We start from the raw sequence: 23589 nt of genomic DNA on the forward strand, positions 1-23589 counted from the left end.
CGGAAATATTTTAAGTACTCCAAAATATAGTATCATCTGGCTAGCACACCTGCATAACATTTTGGAGATTCCTGGGTAATTTACATGATTCTCCAACTGACAGGAAGGTCCCTTTTTTCCTTGGCGCATCAATGCCGTGTCCATTTACTCCATCTGTCTTTCCATCCTATGTAAGAAAAAAAAAGAATTCTATTTATTAGAACCCAATTCAGCAACAAATTTTGAAAGCCAGTATGTTTCTCAAGATTTCCTTCTGCTAAAAACAGATGTACGTCAAGTGCTTGTATTATTTTGTGAACATTAATAATTTTGTTTTTACACAGGATGCCCAGGCATCATTTTGTTTCTACAACTATTTCAAAAGACTAATCTGAGTAGAAAATCACAACTTTCATGCAAATGCACAAAGAAAACAGTGTTATGGACACCATGCAAGATTAGTTTGATTTACTTTTACAAACTCCTTCACCACACAGTGATATTTTTACTTTACCCACTTGTTTCACATCTGATTCAAGCTTTGGTCTGCGTTCTCGTCTCTAAATTAAAAAGCATGTAAAAATATTTGACCAAATTTATCACAGAGTAAAAGTTCTAATTTCATCCAATGCACATGAGCAGGCATAAAATCAGCTTACTTTGAAATGTTCAGGATAATGAAGAATAAACAAGTATCTATCTTTTCCCCCTTTTTTTAAACATGTAAAACCATTATTGATTAAAACACTTATACAGCTGCCTAACTCAGACCATGTGACTTTGGCCAATATACAAAAGAAAAAGAAAGAAAAACCATGATCAACCACGAGAAAAAAACATGTCTCATTAAAACTTACTAAAATAATAAATGGCAATCAGAACTGAAATATTCTATAACTCATCCATTGGGAACTCTATTCAATTTGACCCAAAGGTACAGGAAAAGAGCCAGAACTAACCTTTACCTTTTTAAAGGCCTGCAAGGTCAGGGCCAAATTTATGTCAGGGGGAAGATTGTTCCAAAGGGGAAGAACTACCACTGAAAAGGCACACCTTCTGGGTCATATAAGATGACACTGTTTGAATGAAGGGACAGCCCCATATAGAGTACATTGCAGTAATGCAATCAGGAGGTGACTAATACATGAGTGATCATGAGCAAGATTCAAGGATGAGCTCTCTCCAGTTCTAGGATCCATAGGCTCAAAGCTCACAGCACTGTCTTGGTAGGGTTGAGCCAGAGCCTACTTTTCCCCATCCAGACCCCCACAGCCTCCAGACAGTGGAGCAGAACCTTGACAGTTTCACAGGGGTAGTTGGGGGCAGTGATGTATAACTGAGTATCATCAACATCCTGATGCTCAGTGGGCTGACTGAATAGGCTCAGCTTCCCCACAGATGGTGGTGTGGGAATATGGTCGGGTAAACTCCAGGGTCAATCCCTGACCAAGACAAGGGACTGATGGTAAAGTACTGCATCCCATGTCAATGGATGACCCACCCCCAGTGGGTTCATGTAAATGTTAAAGAGGGGAGAGGATGGAGCCCTGAACCATGGATCTCAGACTAGACTACTTTCCCAACCACCACCAATACCAACTGCAACTGGCCCCAGAGGAAGTAGGAGAACCACCGTAAAACAGTGCACCCCACTCTCAGCCTGTCCAGAAGGATACCATGGTCAATGGTACTGAAGGTCACCAAGAGATCAAGAAGGGTTAGGATGGATGCACTATCCCCATCCTGAGCCTACCAGCAGTCACCGATAAAGGCAACCAAAGCTGTCTCAGTACTATATCCAACTCTGAAACCTGACCAAAAGAGGTCCAGATAAACTGCTTCCTCTGGAACCCTTTGGAGAAAGAGGAAGCAAAAGAGAAGGCTGGAGACTTGGTGAAAATTGTCCAGTTCTGTGTGATCCAGTAATGATTTCTTGAGGAGAGGGAAGACCACTGCTTTCTTCAGAGTGAACGGAACCACCTCTTCTCTCAAGGAAGCATTCATCACTGCATGGCCCCTCCCTGGAGGCCTTAATCAACAAGGAAAGGCATCTAACACAGGTGGCCACAACCACAGTGCCAAGGATCCTCTGCACTCAGGAGTAACAGGATCGAACTCCTCCCACCTAACATCACAAGATTGTGCCTCAGTCAGCTCCATAGGACTTGCCTAGCTGGAGTCCAACTCAGAGCGAATCCAAGCAATTTTATCCACCAAGTGTTGAGAATAATCCTCATGGAAATCCTTCAGATTCTCCCTGTCCCCTTCTGACTCAGGAGGGATCAAGTCTGTTTGAACAGGGCCACTAGCCAACACTTGGAGAATGCACTAAAAGCAGAGAAATAAGTACATTTCACCACTCCTATTGCTACAAGGTAGGCCATAGTATGGGCTCTTACCCGTGTCTAGGTAGATTCACTCCTAGTTTTCCTCCAGCAGCACTCTAGGAATCTCATCTGCCACTTCAGCCTCTGGAGGTCCTCTGTAAACCAGGGGCAAACTGGGGTCTGCACAGAGAGAGTCTGCATAGGGCGCAATCTGATCTAAACCTACCATCATCACCTCATTCCAAACAGCAACCAGGCCTCAGTCAAACTGTGTATCAAACCAAAACCCCTAACTCCCTCTAAAACAGGATAGGGTACACTGGGCTTCAGTGGGCTGACTGAATAGGCCCAGCTTCCCCACAGATGGTGGTGTGGGAATATGGTCGGGTAAACTCCAGGGTCAATCCCTGACCAAGACAAGGGACTGATGGTAAAGTACCCTCTCTGTGGGTCACGTTGCCACAACTCCAAGACAAAAACCAGGTCTAACATTCGATCCCCTCCCACGGGTTGGCCTGCAATAAACTGAGTCTGGTCCATGGTTGCCATGGCGGACAAAATCCCAGGCTGTGTCTAAGTTTACACCCAGGGAGGACAGATTGATGTCCCTGAGGACCATAAGCCTGAGGAACTGTACTGCTAACCCAGAGACAGCATCAAGAAGCCCAGGCAAGGAAGCTGCCATTTATTTATGTATTGTATTTGTATAGCCGCCCATCTCACATAGTGACTCTGGGTGGCGCACATAATTAAACAAAATACATAAAAGCAAAATATATTAAAAAAAACAGTAAAACCACAATTAAAAATAAAAACAAAGTAAAAAACAAAATGGCAGCCAGCATACAGAGAGAGCACCAAGTTAACGATCATATAACCATCCAACAGGCTCCATTCTACCACAGGATCCCCAAGCTTGTTGACAAAACCATGTTTTGAGGGCCTTCTGGAAGGCCAACAGAGTTGGAGGCAGCCTCACCTTTTAGGGGGGAATGATGTTCCACAAGGAAGGGCTATGGCAGAAAAGGCTTTCCTCCTAGGATCTACCAGACAAAACTGCCTAGCTGATGGGACCCACATCATGCCTCTCCTGCCAGACCTGATGGGACCGGGCAAATGTGAGTGGGGAGCAGTCCCTCAACCTGGTTCCATACTATATAGGGCTTTAAAGGTCATAACCAGCACCTTGAATTGGACCCAGAAGCAAGCTGGTAACCAATGCAAGCTCGCAAAGCAGAGGTGTAGTATGTGCAGTTCTTGAAGCATACATAACTGCCTGTGCCACCGCATTTTGCAACAGCTAAAGCTTCCAGATACATTTCAAGGGCAGCCCCACGTAGAGCACATTACAGTAGTCCATCCGAGAGGTGACTAGAGCACAAGTGACTGTGAGTAGAGCCTCCCAATCTAGAAATGCAGTAAGGAAGCTGGTACTGTAGCAGCAATCCCAACCGATCTCTAAGGCCCAGCCTTACAAGCAGAGTCATCCTCAGCTATCTGCGGAGTGGCACCCATTATAATCCTCAAAGCATCCCAAAATACTATAGCGACTCCTCCTGTCCCAGCCCTGGGATTGTGTCTGGTACAAAACCTAAAACCTGTCCAGGAACATTTTCGAGAGGGGCACTTGGCCAAAACCAAGTTTCAGTAATGCATGCCAGATTGGCCCTTTCATCCAGGTTTAAATCCCAGATGAGTGAGCTTTATCAGACCGACTTAGCATTCAGAAACTAGGTGAAGTCCAGAGCTTTATCAGACCGATCTAACATTCACACCACCAGGTGGAGTCCAGAGCTGCTCAAGGCTTGACAACCAGAAACTGGAAATGGAGGCAGGGGCACAGAACGCAGAACTGGTAAGAGCCATCAGGCCTGCATTCCCTGTGGGCCCTCTGACTCCTGCCAATTTACAGAATTATCCCAAGCATAGGGCTCCATATGCTCCCTCTTTTATCTCCCATCTTTTAAATTTACGTTTTTAAAATCTGCATGATATTGTTCTTAGAAGCTTTTACTTTTCTTAGTTTCACTAGGAGAAACTAAGCTTACCTATTATATGGCAATGGTATCTATGAAACAGAATTGTTTATATACACTCAGCTTTTAAAAAAAGATACAATAGTGAAATTTTGTCTTGGGTGAAATATATCTTTTTTCTCATGACTAAAATCAATTAAAACCTTCTAAATTAAAATGTTACTATTGGGCAAATCTAATAATGGGGGAGGAAATAAGTGTTCAATATATTTATTTTCTCTCATACAAGGTTGAACGTCTCAGAAATTACCCACTTTATCCTAAATATATGTCTAAGTACACAAAGGTCTGCTTTGTAATTCAAAACTGATTATTCTTTAGCAAATTTAATCAATTAGAAATCACATGGTTAGTGACAACCCTACTAACATAACTATACAAACTCATCCCAATGCCTATATATCAGTAATATATTAAAAGTTTCAACATAAAAGCCACAATTTCATCCCGTGTGTGTTATGAAGTTCCCATGTGAATAAAAAATATCTCTACTGCTTTTAGACACAACTACTGGTCTAAGTTTTAAATGAAATAGAAAACTGCAATTCTCAAAGTTCAAATGTAATGAAAAAGAATCTAAAGATCCTACTTCCCGCTATGCATCAGGAAGAAAGAGGGCAGTGGACTAGCAGATTTTAGGCATACAACAGAAAATTATGGTTTTCTGCTATGCCAAAACTAGACCGTTATTTTAATTTTGCTATTAAACTTTAAATAGTACTCAGGGCAGCTACATCATTAGGGGCATTGGAAGAGTCCTAGGATTAACATAGTATGAAGAGTCAAGGTTCCTTCTCTTCAACCCAGATTCTGCATAGAAAAACCACTGAATTATCAACAGTAGATTCCAACAGATACTAACAACAGGTGTAGAAGCAATTACCTTTCAGTAAGCAAAATAATTTGAGCAAAGCACACTAATTTAGATACTATTATTTATACCAACTCACTTCTTTTGGTTCCACGTCAGGCTTCTTTAGCTCAGTCGGCTCCTTTGGTGCGAGATTCTCAACTCCCCAAATCTTAGGAGGATTCTGTAATGGCTGCTGGATCACTTGCTGTGATCTGTCAGATGCTTCCCAAACTTTTGGGGGCTGAGATTTTTGTTCAGCCTCTTCTCTTATAGGCACCACCCATGGCTTTTCAGGTTGCTGCTTCTTTTGTTCCACCTCTTCTCTGACACACGCATCCCAAGGCTTCACAGGTTCTGTTTTTTTTAGAGTTTCCACATTGGTTTGAGACGCCCATATTTTTGGCTTTTCCTGGTTTTGTTCCAATCCTCCTTTAGCTTTTGTTATCCAAGGTTTGGGACCTTCCTGCTTTTGTTCTTGTTCTTCCTTCACTTTTGTTACCCAGGGTTTGGAAGAGGCCTGCTCTTCTCTAACTGGTGCCACCCAAGGCTTTGGAACATCATGCTTATGATCATCAACCTCTTTAAGAGGAGATTCCCAAGGCCGTGAAAGTTCCAGCTTCTTCCCTTCCTGGTTTACGGATTCCAATAGGTTTTGCTTTTTCTGTTCCTCTCCTTCCATATCAACAAGCATTTCCCAGGATTTGGGGGGTTCACTTTTTATAGCATGTTCTATTTCCCAGCGTTTGGATTCTTCAGGCTTGACAGTACAGTCTGCCTCAGGCAAATAGCGCCTATTGAGAAACTATATAGACAAAAAAAAACTTCACTGCAATAGCCGACTATTTAGTGTAATTTGCATTGATGTGCAAAGTAATTCTCATCAGAGAGGTCAATACGCTTCTGCAAGCATGTATCTTATTGCTAAAGCAACAAGGAAGGAAGTTAGAATCCCTAGCTCATGGTTTAGAACAAGGGGAGGCATGTTTTGTGGCCAATGAGGACATTTCCAAATTTTAGAGCACATCATGGTACTCTCATAAAATGGCAGCTGTTGAAGGAACACTTAATCCCAAAGTGGGTATGGCCAGTCAAAAACTTACCCACTTACCAGAAAACAGACTGAAGAGACTGCTCTCTACAACCCAAACTTACCTCTCCCCCCTTGCCCCCAAATATGCTCTCTGCCTTCTCCTTTTACATTTGGGGGAAGAAGAGTAAACATACTTTCAAAACAAGATGCTAGAGCCACACACTTTTTCCAAAACTGCCTATAGGTAAAGGTAAAGGTTTCCCTTGACGTAAAGTCCAGTCGTGTCCGACTCTAGGGGGCGGTGCTCATCTCCGTTTCAAAGCCTTGGAGCCGGCGTTGTCCATAGGACACTTCCGGGTCATGTGGCCAGCATGACTCACGGAACGCCGTTACCTTCCCGCCGAAGCGGTACCAATTAATCTACTCACATTTGCATGTTTTCGAACTGCTTGGTGTGCAGAAGCTGGGACGAGCAACGGGAGCTCACCCCGCTGCGCGGTTTCGAACCGCCGACCTTCCGATCGACAGCTCAGCGGTTTAACCCACAGATGCTAGAGCCACACACTTTTTCCAAAACTGCCTATAAAGATGTTAAAAACTGACATTTTGCAACGAACTGGCTTCCCCTTTAATTTTTTAATTAAAAATATGTCAAAGGCAGGTGGCAGGGAGCTATTAAGCATCAAGGGAGGTGTCTGAAGACATATTAGTAACCATGGAAACAGTATCCTTTCCAGTCCAAAGTTAAGCTGCTCTAATTCTGGCAAGGATAGAAAGCCACCTAAGAACCAGCTGTTTTAGGTTCAGTGGAAGATAAAAATCTAGTAAATCTACAGATTACCTCTTAAGTAAACCATCTACTTGCAAGACATTGGTATCTAAAATAGCCATAATCCTGCAATAACCTAATCCCATATAAGACAGCATTGTTAGGACTACTTACTACAATAAGTTGTTATAACAAATTGCAGTTGAAGAAATTAGCTACGGAGCACATATGGACAAGCGAAGAAGCATTAACTAAAGAAGTGTATGTACAGTATCAGTCAGATGTTCATCTCATTCTTAGGGTGTTGAGGTTATTTTAAATTTATGCATCTGATAGAAATAGGATCAGGACAATTTTGCTTTTTATTTTTTTCTTTAAATATATCATATTTTGAATAGGATAATGGCACTCAACTGGACAACTCTTTAGCTACTAAGAGATAACGTTATATGAGACTTGATCTTTCCTGTTCTCTCTAGTCTTTCAATTCCCTTGTATAAATATTTCTCCCTACCATTTCCCCAAGCCTGCTTCTAATACAAGCTCCCAAATGGTAAAGAGATGTCCATTTAGACACAACTGGTGACCCATCTGCAGAAGGAAAAATATCTAGCAAGCATGCCTTTAGTATATTTGTTCAACTCTGTAATTGTTCTTTATTAAAACCTAGAATTAGAGGTATAAGGAAATGCAGGTTCAGGAAATGTCTAGTCTCTAATTTGTGAGCTGAAATCAGCCTGCAAAGCCAACCCATGCAAACTTCAGTTGAGCCCCCACTTTTCAAATTCTATATCTTGCAACTGGACTAACCCTTTGCCTTTTCCCCTAGAAAGATGGAAGATTGGTAAAGCTGGATTAGGGTGGCGGGGGGAAGAGGGAACAACACATTACTTCAAGACATTCCCAACTCCCTGAAGCAGTGCCTCAGAGTGAATGGGACTTTAATTCCATCAACATGATTTGCTTAATGAAAAGTGCCAAGTAACTGTCTTTCAGATTGGCTCATTTCCCACCCCACTCTAATAGCATCTGTGACTACCAAATTTAAGTTCAAAATTAAGCTGAGTTGATGCCTTCAAGTTCCCTGAAATGAGGAAAAACAATCAGCTCAGCCTTCAATTCCTATATTTGACACCTTATACTCCATCTTCTGCATAAAGTTAAAGGAACTGATCAATGTTTAGAAAATATTCAAAGGAAACATATGAAAGGAATAAAAAAAATTCCTTTTAACATCTTTATTTATAAACCTTAAATAAATTTTAAGTTTAACATTGTCTAAGGTATAAAAGCCTAATTCCTGCTTATTCTATATACTGAGAAGATAAATAAAAATGAGTCAGTTTTATAACCAGTTTACAATTTCCAGTCCAGTGGCAAAATTCATAATGCAAATACATTATTGAAGAAGACAGTGTTATGAATACCCATTTTACTATTGATTCTTTACAGAGATTTTTTTTAGTTTGTTATTCCTCAAAATTAATAAATGGTTGTTAAAAATATCAAGGTCCATTTACTATTAATTTTATTGCTATAATACTATAGTACATTATTCTTACTTTCCAAACATTAAGTATTGCAACATAACTTCAAACAGCTGGTATACTTTTTCCAGTCTACCTTACTCACTCCCTATGACCCTTAAAAAGCTGTTTAAGATAAATCTCTAGAGAAGTATTTCTTAAAGTGTAGTCCAAGGACCCTGGAGGCCTCCAAAGACCCTCTCAGGGGTCCATAAAATCAAAATTATTTGCCAGCCCACATTGAAAAATATTAAAATCCCATCCAACAATCATGAGCGCAGTAGCAGCAGCAAATGTGTCAATTTTGATTTTTAATATAGTAAATATCAATAACTATAAACCATACAAACAAAAGCTATTTTGGGGCCCTCCATAATTTTTAAAAGTGGAGAGGGGTCCTGAGAGAAAAGTTTAAACAACATTGCTCTAGAGGACTATGGACACTTCATGGAGAATTGGAGTAAATTAATGCAGTGAATAACAAAAGTGTATTTTGCAAGCAGAAACACTTTTTATTAGCTGAAAGACACTGTTGGAAGCTATCAATTTAGTTTCCTTTTGTTTTTGTTTAAAAGAATACTGAAATACCGTTCTGTCAGATCTACTGAAATGAACTCCTTTTACTAGTTTATCCAAGTATTGAAATTTTTTTGTTTTACTGATTAAGAATGTCAAATCACGTATTTGTACAAATTTATCTCAGTTGAATTGTCTGCTTTAGCTTCTTAAACAACATATGCACATTTTTTTGCAATAGAAAATTAAGACTGGTTAACCTAAAGTTTGACAAGCTGGATCAAGAACTTAGAATAGGTACATTAATAGATTTCTCCAATATGTCCTAAAAGATCCAATCGTTAGACGTTACCTGGGGCAGACAGATTTCCCTGTTAAACCAGAATACACACACAAATGACCTGTTTCCTAATCCTTTATCTAGTAAGAAAACCCAGGAAGGCCAGCTGGCAAAATAAGTAAACATGACTCTTCCCACCTCCAGATTAAATAGCAAGGAAGGAGTTTGCTTGAATATTTTTATTTGAATCTTCCCAGAAGCAGCAGCTAGCTGTGAGGAAGAAAAGAATGTAAACACACTACAGGACTTGGGAAGGAATCCAAGCCTCACCGATGTAGTCAGTAATCAGAGCAGGTCAGAACTTTGATTTTATATTGTACTCTATTTTGTTCAAAGTTATTTTGGGTTTGAGTCTCAATCTACATTTTGGATGTGTCTACCTTTGTTTGAACGTGCTTTCTGAATCCTATTTTTTCTTTAAATATAATACTCATTTTGTGTGTTCTCTGCTGGTGTGAATTTCTAATAATTATTTTACACAGAGATTTTTCCTGCCAGTTTGTCTCTTCGGCAATTGTAATTTGGTGATATGCCTCAAAAAGACTTAGGACTCTCCAGATTACCAAATACTGATGTATGATGCCCTGATATTTTTCAAGAAATAGAGACATTTTTCTTCTTTTGACCTTGTTCCTATGAGTCCAGCTGAAGGAAAAAAAAGGTTGTTTAGCAAACACAAGCTGAAGTCAGTAACCACCTCATCATTTCAAGTGGTAGTAGTTTGGTGAGGGAAGCCCAGTGATCAGAGAAAGCTTAACACAATCTCATTGCATCTTCACAGAATGATACGATCTAAAGTCATCTCCGACAATTCCTTTTGCTGGAACTTGAAATTCTTCAAGCAGAGCTTCCCGAAGAGATCTTGTATTATGCAAAGCTTATAGTTAAAGTAATACTGAAACCTGTTTGCAAAAGTGTAACACTACTACTATAGCAGACAATATAGCGACTTACTTCTTGAGGCTGTATTTCGGATTGAACATGCTGTCTTTGAGATTCTAGAAAGAAAAAAAAGTAAATAACTTGAATTCAAGTACTTGTACAAGTGAGTGCTGTAATTGTGTGCAGAGAATGAAATTAATTAACACAATCTTAGTTTGTTAACCATAATTTGATTTAGGCACAATTGACTCAGTTCACACAATGTATTAAGCCAAAATCAAACCAACCACATTACAGATTAGGGTAAGGTATGAACCCAGCCTCAGATTTTAGACTGACTGGCTTAAACCACAATAATTCTGTTCCCTGCTCCAAGTTAGTAATGTGCATTATTTCATTTATATTAGTACAAAGCACCCATATTCTTACAGTTGCATGTATAAGTCTGGGAAACCTTGGTCAAAATGTATGTTTCAATGAATCTCTAAGGGACAGAAGATGACAAAACACCTTCTGCAGATTTGTATATATGCTTATTTATTATGTGCAGATTCCTACCAATGCTTTATGACTGCTATGTTCCTCATACGTTACTGAATCCTAAAAATGCATGAGGAGGGCACCATGAATGTCTAATCATACGCAAACAATGCAGCCATTTTATTATTAGATTCTGACCATACTTTATCCCTGGGAATTGACCGCAATGTGCACCATATTTCTTCGTTCAATTTCATCCTAACATACAACTTGTGAGATCAATTAAGAACAGTGACTGGCCTAAAGTTATTCTGGAAGCTTTCATGACTTCAAACACTTAAACGTGTTTTCCCAGACATAATCCAACACCCGAAAACACTATGCAACATTGGGTTTCATTTCTCATTCTTTTGTATCTAAAATTGAAGCATATGACACAGATGCTGTAACAGCAGACCACACAACTGTGAAACTTATATCCCTATCTGACAATTTAAAAACATTTTAAATGTTTGAATTTATCTTTGTTGAATGAAAATGTTATTATTCGGACAGAATAGGAGATAGCAGACTTTTCAGATTAAGAGGAACTTAATTAAATTACTGTCTTTGGTATGGGAAATTTCAAAACCAGACAATATTGAAAAGATGTAACAAAATCTTAAGAACTATTTTTTATTTAAACGAATTCAGTAATGCTCTGCAGCATCTTCTATTTTGGATATATATGGGAAACCAACTACTAATTCTAGATTTTAAAAAACCTGTTCATTTATTTGAAAACAAAATCCATTTATTATGGCCATTGATGAAAAAAGTATATTTATTAATAGAATTTATAGACCCTGGATGGAAATACATTAAAAATCCAGTTAAAAGGAAGAAAAAAAATTGAGTAATAAAATTCAAGTACTAGAAGGCTAAACAAGTAAATACAGTTGTAATCGAAATTATTCAACCCCCATTACAAATCAGGTTGATTGTCAAAATGTACAGACTTTCAGCTGTTTGCAGTGAACAAATCAAACAAAAGCAATTGAAATAGTTCAACACAACAAATGCTTCAAGTGGTGTCCCCAGAGTCAACTGAAAATGCAACTTATAATGACTTCTCCAGTCTCAAAATTATTCAACCCTCTGAATAGAATCCATCACAACAGCACACATACCGTATGCAAAACAGGTGTTATCTCAAGCACACCTGATGCAACTAATCAAGGGCTTCATTAGTTGCACCAGGTGTGCTTGAGCTGGAACACATGGAATACCTGAACTGGCTAGGGGTCTGTTGAGTGTCACGTTTGACTGCATGTTAGAAATACAGTATGGCCAAGTTGAAAGAATGTTCCAAAAAGGTAAGAGAAGAGATCGCCCTTCACACAAGGAACAGGATACAAAAAGATAGTGAAGGCACTGAATGTTCCTAGAGACACCGTTAGAAGCATAGTTCGCAAGTTCAAAGATAAAGGAACAGTGGTTACACTACCTGGACAGGGCAGAAAAAGGAAGCTGTCAATGGCTGCAACCAGATTTCTGAGAAGGCAGGTGGAGAGAAACCCTTGAGTGACTGCAAGAGACTTGCAGTTTCAGTGAGCACAGTGTGGCGCGTACTAAACACAGAAGGTTCCCATGCCAGAACTCCAAGACGTACACCACTACTGACCCAAAAGCACAAGAAAAGTCGGCTCCAAGATGCTCAAAATCATATCAATAAGCCACAGAGGTTTTGGGATTCTGTTCTGTGAAGCGATGAAACAAAACTGGAACTTTTCGGCCCGATGGATCAGCGGTATGCCTGGATGAAGAAGAATGAAGCATACGCTGAAAAGAATACTCTGCCTATCAGTTAAGCATGGTGGTGGCTCGGTGATGCTCTGGGGCTGCTTTGCATCCTCTGGCACTGGAAACCTGCAGCGTGTGGACGGCAAGATGGATTCATTGAAGTATCAGGAAATCCTAGGAGAAAACATCATGCCGTCTGTAAGGAAGCTGAAGCTTGGGCGTCATTGGACCTTCCAACAGGAGAATGATCCCGAGCGTACCTCAAATTCCACTAAGGCTTGGATGCAGAAGTAGTCCTGGAAGATTCTACAGTGGCCATCACAGTCACCTGACTTGAACCCCATGGAAAATCTCTGGTGGGATTTGAAGAAGGCGGTTGCAGCACGCAAACCCAAGAATATTACTGCACTGGAGGCCATTGCTCATGAGGAATGGGCTAAGATTCCTCAGGAATGCTGCCAGAAGCTGGTGTCTGGCTATGCATCTCGTTTGCATCAGGTCATAACAGCAAAAGGGTGCTCTACTAAGTACTGAAGATGCTTGCCATGAAGGGGTTGAATCATTTTGAGACTGGAGAAGTCATTATAAGTTGCATTTTCAGTTGACTTTGGGGACACCACTTGAAGCATTTGTTGTGTTGAGCTATTTCAATTGCTTTTGATTTGTTCATTGCAAACAGCTGAAAGTCTGTACACTTTGACAATCAACCTGATTTGCAATGGGAGTTGAATAATTTTGATTCAACTGTAGGACTAATCATTACACTATAAAACCACTTTGTAAAAATGTAGAGACAACATACTCAGTCACAGAACAGAATAGTTTAAAATGAGAGTTGCCAAATTATATCCTTTGTTTTAGTCAGTTCAATAATAGCTGTCTTGTTTCCCTATCTGCTTGCTAATGATACAAGCTCTGAAACAGAATTTGGCAACTTTGAAAGTTAGACTTTTGTTATGATCTGCAAGAAATGAAATTCAAAATTTGTCTTATCTGCTAGAAAACTTACTTAGAAGTGGAATTAAATGCAGGTAAATAAATTTCATCATAAAATCAGCAGTACAGCAATACATGATCCAGTTTCAACAGCTCCCGAATGACAGGAACAAAGCCTTTCTGTAAAGTGGATACATTGGTATTTTCCTTCCAGTAAGGCTGAAGGTATCATGTTAAAATGTTCTAAAGTAAAGGCCCCACAGAATTTTGTAGAAGCAAGGTATTATAGCTTGTTGTGCATTATCTGATAGACAACTGCCTTACCCTGAGAAAACACTAATTTCAGAGTGGATATACAAATCCCCATCTTTTTTGGGGGGTGGGGTGGGGAACTAAGAATCACTGCCAGGCACTTCTGGATAGACTCGATTCATTCCAAATTGTTCTCCCAAGTGTTCTGTGTCTTATTCAAGATGGATTTATATGAGACCATCAAGATTCTAATAGTATTAGATTTTATTTGATGAACTGTTCTAACTCAATAGACATACTGTAATCCAGCAAGTGTTACTACTTCAGATTCTGAGAACACATTTGATATGGTATGTTGGAAGTTGCTGAACAGGTCTTGACTCACTTTAGGTTTCTCTGAAGTTTTACATTTTGGATTAACATGCTTTATGCAATCCCTAATGTGTAATTTCTAAATTTATGTTTTCTCCTTGTGTGGCAGCAAGCAACCCCAGAACTGAGCAGCTCTAGGGCTGCTGGCCACGCCCTGGGAAGCCACCGTCACCCCCGCCCAGTCCCAGCCACCTTGCACTCCAAGACCCCTGCTGCCCCACCTCACCTTGCCATCTTCTTGCTTCCACTGCTGACAAGGCGTGCCCAGCCTGGCCCTTCACGCCAAGAAGTCCACTTGCACGAAGCTGGCAAAAGGAGGCGCCTTTGCAAGCGGTTTCTCCAGCAAACTGATTCCTACACATGGCTCTCTGAGCAAAGCCCCTTCCCTTTCCCATTGGGGGATACTGCTTCCTGCCTTCCCCATTGGCTCGTATTCTTATTTGTGCCCACTGCCAGCCAATGGGGAAGTCAGGAACCGGCTTCGTGCAAAAGGGAAAAAATAGTATTATTGCCCCTTTGTGCGAAGCTGGCAAAAGCAAGCCTCTTTGAAAGCCACTTCCCAAGGAACCAGATTATTATTGCCCCTTTGTGCAAAGCCAGTTCCTAGAGAAGCCGCTTGCAAAGGGGCATGTTTGGAAGCAGCTTCTCCAGGAACTGGCTTCACACAACTGCTCCTCTTTCAAAGAGGCATGACGTAGTAGTAATGGGGACTTTAATTACACTGATTGGGAGATAATCTCTACTAGGAAACTCTGACCCTGCCTTGATGACAATTTTCTCCTTCAGAGGGCAGGGTAAGTACAAGAGGATCATGTATTCTTCACTTAGCCACTAGGGTAGACTTATAAGATAAAATGGTAGAATTTTAGGGAAAAAGTAATAATGTAATGTCAAAATTCTTGAGATTAGAGGAAGCAAGACATCAAATATATTTAAAATAAAGGGAAGAAATAAGGATCATTATGCCAACTGTTCAGTGAAGATAGAAAAAGGGCAACAAATTAAAAAGGCAGACCTACTGAACTCCTATTTTAGGTCAGTTGTCACTGAGAAGACGACACATTCTACCAGACAATGTGAAGTGCTGACTGAAGGACCAGGATGCCAGCTCAAGACTGACAGAAACACAGCCAGAGTTCAAATTTCTAGGGGCAGGTGAACTGCACCCAGAAAAGTAAAACTGCACCCTGTAAAGGAATTTGATGATGGTCTGGCCAAGTCACTATTAGCTTTTGAAAATTCTAGAGAACGGCAAAATATAAAATGTCTGAAGGAGGGCAAAAGTGGATCTTATCTTCAGAAAGGATTCAGCAAGCTACTGACCAGCAGTTGCCGTGTAAGGAAGACAGCCAAAGAGCTAAAAGAACACTCTATAATTACACATGAGGAACAGTTTTGCTGATATGTCTCTTTAAAGAAAAATAACTTATATCCCATATAGCCTATTCAATGTTACTGCTAAAAAGTTTTAATTGTTCACAATCAGCTTGCCCTATTAGTAAATGGGAAACAGAATTACATACAATCAGTTTAAAATACTTCCAAATGAAGAATAGGTAAGAAAAGCAACAGTAACAGTAAATTCAACCTTCAACATAAAAACTTAAGTCTATGCAGCACCAGTACAGTGGGGCATGAATGGCAGAAATGTTTGCCTGACTGAAAACCCTGAAGGAGGAGCTTAGAAACTCTGATGAACAGTGATTTGAAGAAGGCTAGAGAAAATTAGAAACACAGGAAACATATAGAAAATAGTTGCAGAGGAAAAAAAATAGAAAAAACAAATAGCTGGCCAATTCTAGACAATGTTATAATTGTGGCAAAAAAGAGCATACTAACTTTTATTGTACTTTCAGGAGACCAGTAACTGAACAAGATTTTAAAAAAACAAAACTGAACTACACAGATGTACGTGTCTTATCACTAATGGTGGTAAGTTGAAAACATACATACACAGCATTCAGTTCCCTTTCAAAGCAAGCAATGTCATACAGAAAGGAAGTAATAGTTAACATAAGAAATTAAAGGCATAGGATAAGAAATATATAAGTCTAGCTTATACCCATACCACTGACTAAATGGAAAAATTAAATGGCTCAAAATTGGGAAAGAAGCATGCCAACAATGTATACTATGATGCTATTTAATAGGACATGCAGAATATATCACGAGAAATTCTGAATAAGAAATAGAAATTGGAATTATAAATGCTGGAGTAAGATATGCCGTATATACCACTCTCCTAGAAGCAAGAAAGATTTAAGAAAACTCTTGTTGAAGGTGAAAGAAGTAGCGCAATAATTGGTTGCTGCTCAAAATTTAAAAAACTGAAACAAGTAATGCCAACCCAGCACAAGTAGGCAAAGAAGAAATTAAAACAGACTTTACCTTCATAGGCTCAAAAATTTATAGTGATGGTGAGTATAACCATGAAATGATGAGACATCTAATTAAAAGAAACACTATGACAGATAAAAACAAAAATATTAAAGCCCAGGGACATCAAACTGACAATGTTCATTACAACATACAATTTCAAGATGTTTTCTGTAATTGATCAGTAGCCAAATATTACATAAGCAACGTCACATGGCTTCTAAAAGGTAAGTGCCACTTCCAATTCTATGACTATGAATAATTGAGTTAACTACCATGACTAGTTACTCTATAAATTTAAGTAAAATGGGTTGATGGCACTGGATCTCAATAAAAATATAGACATGCTTAAGGTTAGGATTTTAGGTGGTATTCAAATCCCTTTGTTTAAAGTTATAGAGATTTTGAAGGAGCTTTCTCAACTGGCAAATTTGAACTCATTCCCAACTTTGACATAAATGAAAGTATACCCTAGTTTGAGTAATTAAATTAACATAAATGTGATTAAAGTAAATATAACTCTAAGGTTAATTTACATTTTAAAGTCTTCCTATCTGAAATCCCTCAGATTATTTCAGATGAAGTTACCTCTCTCAGGGGCATTCCCAGAAACTTTCATTATATAACCTATGGTAATCTATTAGGAAAGGCGGATTTAACTTTTCTACACTTTAAGGCATATTACTGAATATTTATTGTAGGTTTGACTGCAACAAATAATTTCAGAATTCAGCTTCTCCTTGCTCCAACTTTAAAGCTATTATTTGACTCCACTGAAATTCTGCCAGGTTTCAAGATCCTTGTTTATTTAGGGATCAGCTCAATTGCCTGACTTAATGTGAAACAGAAATATAGAAAATATTTTGTTATAGATATGTTGATCTTTTAGCCAGGAAAAGCTCTTATTATGGAATAACTTCAGAATAAAAAAAGCCAGTAAGTAATTTTTCCCACAACTTTGTCTTCTCATTATTTTGGACCAACTTAACTCTACTAAAACAGTTTAAAACTTTTAATTTAAATAAGTTTGATTTACCTCAGAGTATTTTTTGGCCTAAATATTTGTTATTTGAACTATGTGGGACTGAACATAGTTCTGGAACTATTAAAACTTTTGGAGGAATCAGTTGAAGTTCCCAAGTCAGTAGTGATTTAATAGTAAATTAAAGGAATCTGATGCAACTAATCCTGCTTCTGAAAACTTTGAGGAAAGTACACTTGAAAGTACTCTTCTTGTAAATGAGTGGAAAGTTGTGTTAAAAACACAAAATTAGTCTTTTGATATTAAATAAAACATATATATATAACAATCTCACTACAGAAAATATTTAATAAGGGATAAATTCAATTGCTTTGCTGCTGGAGACACAACCCAGAAGTTGAAACTTTAACTCACATGGTCTGGTATATCCTATTATTGCCATACTTGGGGTTTAAATCTACATAATGCCTTTAATCTGATCATTTAGAAGTGAGAAACATCATTGTGTTTGCAGGACTTGCTTTTCCCAGGAACAGCTAAACTGCAGTTTACACACTTAGTTCTGTCAGGTTGGACTGACATGATACTAGGCAACACATTGTAGGCTAGGTTTTGGTTTAGCCTGTCATGCAAACAGTCTAAGCAAATCTGCTATAACCATACAGATTTAATAATTGGTATCACCAATTATTAAAAGCACTATTATTTCAGAGAAGTAATTACCACTCTAACTTTTGACTTGTATCAATGGAAAAAGGTTCACCAAGCCAGATAGAATTTGAGAAATTCTCAGAAAAAAAAAATGAGGGGGGAAATAAGTTTTATGTTTTGAATTAATCTAACAACAATTTTTTGAGTATTTGCAACCCTAGATGTCTAAAATTTACCACACACATTTCTAGCTTGTTTACAGGAGGATTTGAAAGAAGACATAAAAATCCTCAAAAACAGCTATCTAGACAAAAAAGTTATATACCACACTGGCCTAGTTTGGACAATCGTACGTCATTTTAAGAAATGAGTTAGTTTTACCTACAGATATAGCCCATCTGCCTGCAAATGACCAAATCGGAATCATTTAAGGATAATCAGCTAAGAAACTATGTTACCAACATCAAAGCAATCAAACCAATTTCAACCTGTAATTTTGTACAATTCAAACTAAATGAACATACTGTTGTTGGAGCCCTTTAATTTGAACTGCAAATGTATTATGTGCAAAGTATAGACCCTAACCCATATCTTGGCTTTATGAACAAAGGTATACTTCTGCAGATATTGTCCCTGAGTGACATGTGCATTTTTACAAAGGCTTATAGGCTAGAGATATTGATTTTTAAATGGTGTTTCCTTTGAGTCAAATGTGGCCCATGATGACTTCACCGACACCACCATATCTTTGGAATAGTTGGCCTTCTTCAGGGACATTTTTAATTTCCCAGTCTTGCTTACAGCCTTGATATTTCCTGGTGGTTTCCCATCCAAGTACTAACCAGGCCAAACCAGCTTAACTTGAAAACCCAGACAAGGTCAACCATGTAAGAATTTAAGATTTAAATGTATACATTACCCAATTCATTGACAGACTCTGCCTTTGACAACTGTCTTGTTTTTTCAGGCACTTCTTTCAATTCCTCTTTTTCTGGTATGTTGCAAGGGGCAGGAATATTTTCAAAATATCCAGAATTTAATAGTTTTGATAACAAATCCTTCAAATGCTTATCTAAAAGAAAAGGTGTTCAATGTTGAGTGATATTTCTAAAGAATTTTAGAACTGTGGCTGGCAAAAGCCACTTATCTTAAAAAATAAAGATTTGTTTTACATTAGTGCCATGTATTTTGCAGTTACCTAAATCAGGGTTTCCCAAATGGTATTGCACCCATTACTGAAAACTATCACACCCATTACAGACAATGTTAAGCCAGGATTTCAAAACATGCTTTGCTGAACAAGCCCTAATGGCCTAGTTTCCAATAATGGATGGATTCCACATCATGCTAAGCAAAAACCCAATGAATCATATTGCAGATTAACAAAATGTGTGATCCAGTGTTAAGCCAAATGAGAACACAAAGTAACTGAGAAGAGACTAGCATATCCCAAGACCATGTTCTCAAGAAAATATACCCTAACACAAGAGCGCCAAGCTCAATTTGCTCCACAAACTAAATATCCTATCTAGCACAGACAATGTATAGATGTTAAAACTGGTATAAACAATGGGTACCATTGGTGATACTAGGGAATCCCACAATTCTAATCAGGTCCTCTTTTATGTCTGATTGAAACCCTTGCCCTAAGCACTCAGCATTTGAAAGTCTCGCAAAATTCAGTTTCCCCAGAGAGAAAGGAAAGACCAAGCTATGTAGAGATGTGTTATGGAGCGGAATAAAACTTGTTATCTCAGCTTTCTTCAGCAAAGGATCGTTACCTTGTCGTGGTGCTGGAGCTTGAGCACCTCAATGATGCCATGAGCTAAACCATGAAGGGCCACCCAAGACGGGAAGGTCATGACAGAGAGGTCAGACTAAATGTGACCCCTGGGGAAGGTAATGGCAACCCACCCCAGTATTCTTGCCGTGAAAACTAAATGGATCAGTACAACCAGAGATATGTTGGTATACCATCAGAAGATGAGACCCCCAGGTCGGAAGATGGTCAAAATGCTACTGGGGAGGAACAGAGGATGAGTTCAACTAGCCCCAGATGTAATAACGCAGCTAGCTCAAAGCCGAAAGGATGGCTAGCGGCCGACAGTGCTGGTGGTGAACGGCGAATCCGATGTTCTAAGGATCAACACACTATCAGAACCTGGAATGTAAGATCTATGAACCAGGGCAAATTGGATGTGGTTATTGGTGAGATGTCAAGATTAAAGATAGACATTCTGGGCGTCAGTGAACTGAAATGGACTGGAATGGGCCACTTCACATCAAATGGCCACCAGATCTACTACTGTGGACAAGAGGACCACAGAAGAAATAGAGTAGCCTTCATAATTAATAGTAAAGTGGCTAAAGCAGTGCTTGGATACAATCCAAAAAAATAGAATCTCAATTCGAATCCAAGGCAAACCATCTAACATCACAGTGATCCAAATATACGCCCCAACCACAGATGCTGAAGAAGCTGAAGTAGAGCAGTTCTATGAGGAACTGCAGCACCTACTGGACAACACACCTAAAAGAGATGTTATTTTCATCACAGGAGACTGGAATGCTAAGGTGGGCAGTCAAATGACACCTGGAATTACAGGTAAGCATGGCCTGGGAGAACAAAACGAAGCAGGACATAGGCTGATAGAATTTTGCCAAGAAAATTTACTCTGCATAACAAACGCTCTCTTCCAACAACCTAAGAGACGGCTTTATACATGGACTTCACCAGATGGATAACACCAAAATCAGATTGACTACATCCTTTGCAGCCAAAGGTGGCGGACATCTATACAGTCGGTAAAAACAAGACCTGGAGCTGACTGTAGTTCAGATCACGAACTTCTTCTTGCACAATTTAGGATCAGACTAAAGAGATTAGGGAAGACCCACAGATCAGCTAGATATGAGCTCACTAATATTCCTAAGGAATATGCAGTGGAGGTGAAGAATAGATTTAAGGGACTGGACTTAGTAGATAGGGTCCCAGAAGAACTATGGACAGAAGTTCGCAACATTGTTCAGGAGGCGGCAACAAAATACATCCCAAAGAAAGAGAAAACGAAGAAGGCAAAATGGCTGTCTGCTAAGACACTAGAAGTAGCCCAAGAAAGGAGGAAAGCAAAAGGCAACAGTGATAGGGGGAGATATGCCCAATTAAATGCAAAATTCCAGAGGGTAGCCAGACGAGATAAGGAATTATTTTTAAACAAGCAATGCACGGAAGTGGAAGAAGACAATAGAATAGGAAGGACAAGAGACCTCTTCCAGAAAATTAGAAACATTGGAGGTAAATTCCAGGCAAAAATGGGTATGATCAAAAACAAAGATGGCAAGGACCTAACAGAAGAAGAGATCAAGAAAAGGTGGCAAGGATATACGAAAGACCTGTATAGGAAGGATAACAATATCAGGGATAGCTCTGACGGTGTGGTCAGTGAACTAGAGCCAGACATCCTGAAGAGTGAGGTTGAATGGGCCTTAAGAAGCATCGCTAATAACAAGGCAGCAGGAGACAACAGCATCCCAGCTGAATTGTTCAAAATCTTGCGAGATGATGCTGTAAAGGTAATGCATGCTACATACCAGCAAATTTGGAAAACACAAGAATGGCCATCAGATTGGAAAGAATCAACTTATATCCCCATACCAAAAAAGGGAAACACTAAAGACTGTTCAAACTATCGAACAGTGGCACTCATTTCACATGCCAGTAAGGTAATGCTCAAGATCCTGCAAGGTAGACTTCAGCAATTCATGGAGCGAGAACTGCCAGATGTACAAGCTGGGTTTAGAAAAGGCAGAGGAACTAGGGACCAAATTGCCAATATCCGCTGGATAATGGAAAAAGCCAGGGAGTTTCAGAAAAACATCTCACCCTACCTATTCAACCTGTACGCAGAACACATCATGCTACATGCTTGGCTTGAGGAATCCAAGGCTGGAGTTAAAATCGCTGGAAGAAACATTAACAATCTCAGATATGCAGATGATACCACTTTGATGGCTGAAAGCGAAGAGGAACTGAGGAGCCTTATGATGAAGGTGAAAGAAGAAAGTGCAAAAGCTGGCTTGCAGCTAAACCTCAAAAAAACCAAGATTATGGCAACCAGCTTGATTGATAACTGGCAAATAGAGGGAGAAAACGTAGAGGCAGTGAAAGACTTTGTATTTCTAGGTGCAAAGATTACTGCAGATGCTGACTGCAGTCAGGAAATCAGAAGACCCTTAATCCTTGGGAGAAGAGCAATGACAAATCTCAATAAAATAGTTAAGAGCAGAGACATCACACTGACAACAAAGGTCCACATAGTTAAAGCAATGGTGTTCCCAGTAGTAACATATGGCTGCAAGAGCTGGACCATAAGGAAGGCTGAGAGAAGGAAGATAGATGCTTTGGAACTGTGGTGTTGGGAGGAAAATTCTGAGTGCGCCTCAGACTGCAAGATCCAACCAGTCCATCCTCCAGGAAATAAAGCCAGACTGCTCACTTGAGGGAATATTAAAGGCAAAACTGAAATACTTTGGCCACATAATGAGAAGACAGGACACCCTGGAGAAGATGCTGATGCTAGGGAGAGTGGAGGGCAAAAGGAAGAGGGGCCGACCAAGGGCAAGGTGGATGGATGATATTCTAGAGGTGACGGACTCATCCCTGGGGGAGCTGGGGGTGTCAACAACCGACAGGAAGCTCTGGCGTGGGCTGGTCCATGAAATCACGAGGAGTCGGAAGCGACTGAACGAACAAACAAAATCTCAGATTTGCATTTTACTTGAATAGTAATAACTCTAAAGCCAGATCCCACTAACACAACACAGAACATCTGATAAGGCTGTTTCTATTAACATCTACTCACAGGTCGTCCCAACCACTACTTTTTCACTGCCTTCTAGCAGGTCCCAGAAGCAGAGTGATGACTGCTCCATTTGGTCTTCAACACTTAAAGCCAAAAGAAAAAAAAATACAAAGCACATTTTCAAAGCAATTTTTTAAAAAAAGTTTGCAATTAATTTTCACTTAAGGTGTCAGTTTCATATTACTGTATACTAATGTCTACAATACATTGTAACCTATAGCCAGCAACAGGTTTTGACTTGGAAAAGTAAAGCAATTAATGAAGTGATTGAAAAATTTTCCATATGCTTCATTCCAGCTAAGTACACCAATCCCATTTCCTGACTTTAGTAAGTTTTGCTGCCACCTCGGTAGGTATGAATACTAAAACAAGGTTCAATTTTTTTTCAGAAGACTTAGAAATAATGCATATTTTGCCTGAAACAGTGATTTTGTATTTGATAGCAGTATGATAAAAGAAAGGGTAAAGGTAAAGGTTTCCCTTGACGTAAAGTCCAGTCGTGTCCGACTCTAGGGGGCGGTGCTCATCTCCGTTTCAAAGCCTTGGAGCCGGCGTTGTCCATAGGACACTTCCGGGTCATGTGGCCAGCATGACTCACGGAACACCGTTACCTTCCCGCCGAAGCGGTACCAATTAAT

At 39.5% G+C, this 23589-nt stretch overlaps 1 protein-coding gene across 7 annotated transcripts in view; it reads right to left on the reverse strand.

Annotated features, from left to right (window-relative positions):
- CAPRIN2 (caprin family member 2) overlaps window positions 1–23589 on the reverse strand; it is a 48928-nt gene that overhangs the window by 18576 nt on the left and 6763 nt on the right. For 6 of the 7 annotated variants that reach the window (XM_063308175.1, XM_063308172.1, XM_063308170.1 and 3 more), the window contains exons 5-9: window positions 22952–23034; window positions 19009–19161; window positions 10331–10374; window positions 5293–5997; window positions 50–166 (exon numbers count right to left, since the gene is read on the reverse strand). In XM_063308175.1, coding sequence (XP_063164245.1) covers window positions 50–166; window positions 5293–5997; window positions 10331–10374; window positions 19009–19161; window positions 22952–23034 — 1102 coding nt within the window. The remainder of the gene's footprint in view (window positions 1–49; window positions 167–5292; window positions 5998–10330; window positions 10375–19008; window positions 19162–22951; window positions 23035–23589) is intronic. The other variant, XM_063308174.1, reaches the window with a different exon arrangement.

Source organism: Candoia aspera, chromosome 7, assembly GCF_035149785.1.
Source record: "Candoia aspera isolate rCanAsp1 chromosome 7, rCanAsp1.hap2, whole genome shotgun sequence".
NCBI lineage: Eukaryota > Metazoa > Chordata > Lepidosauria > Squamata > Boidae > Candoia > Candoia aspera.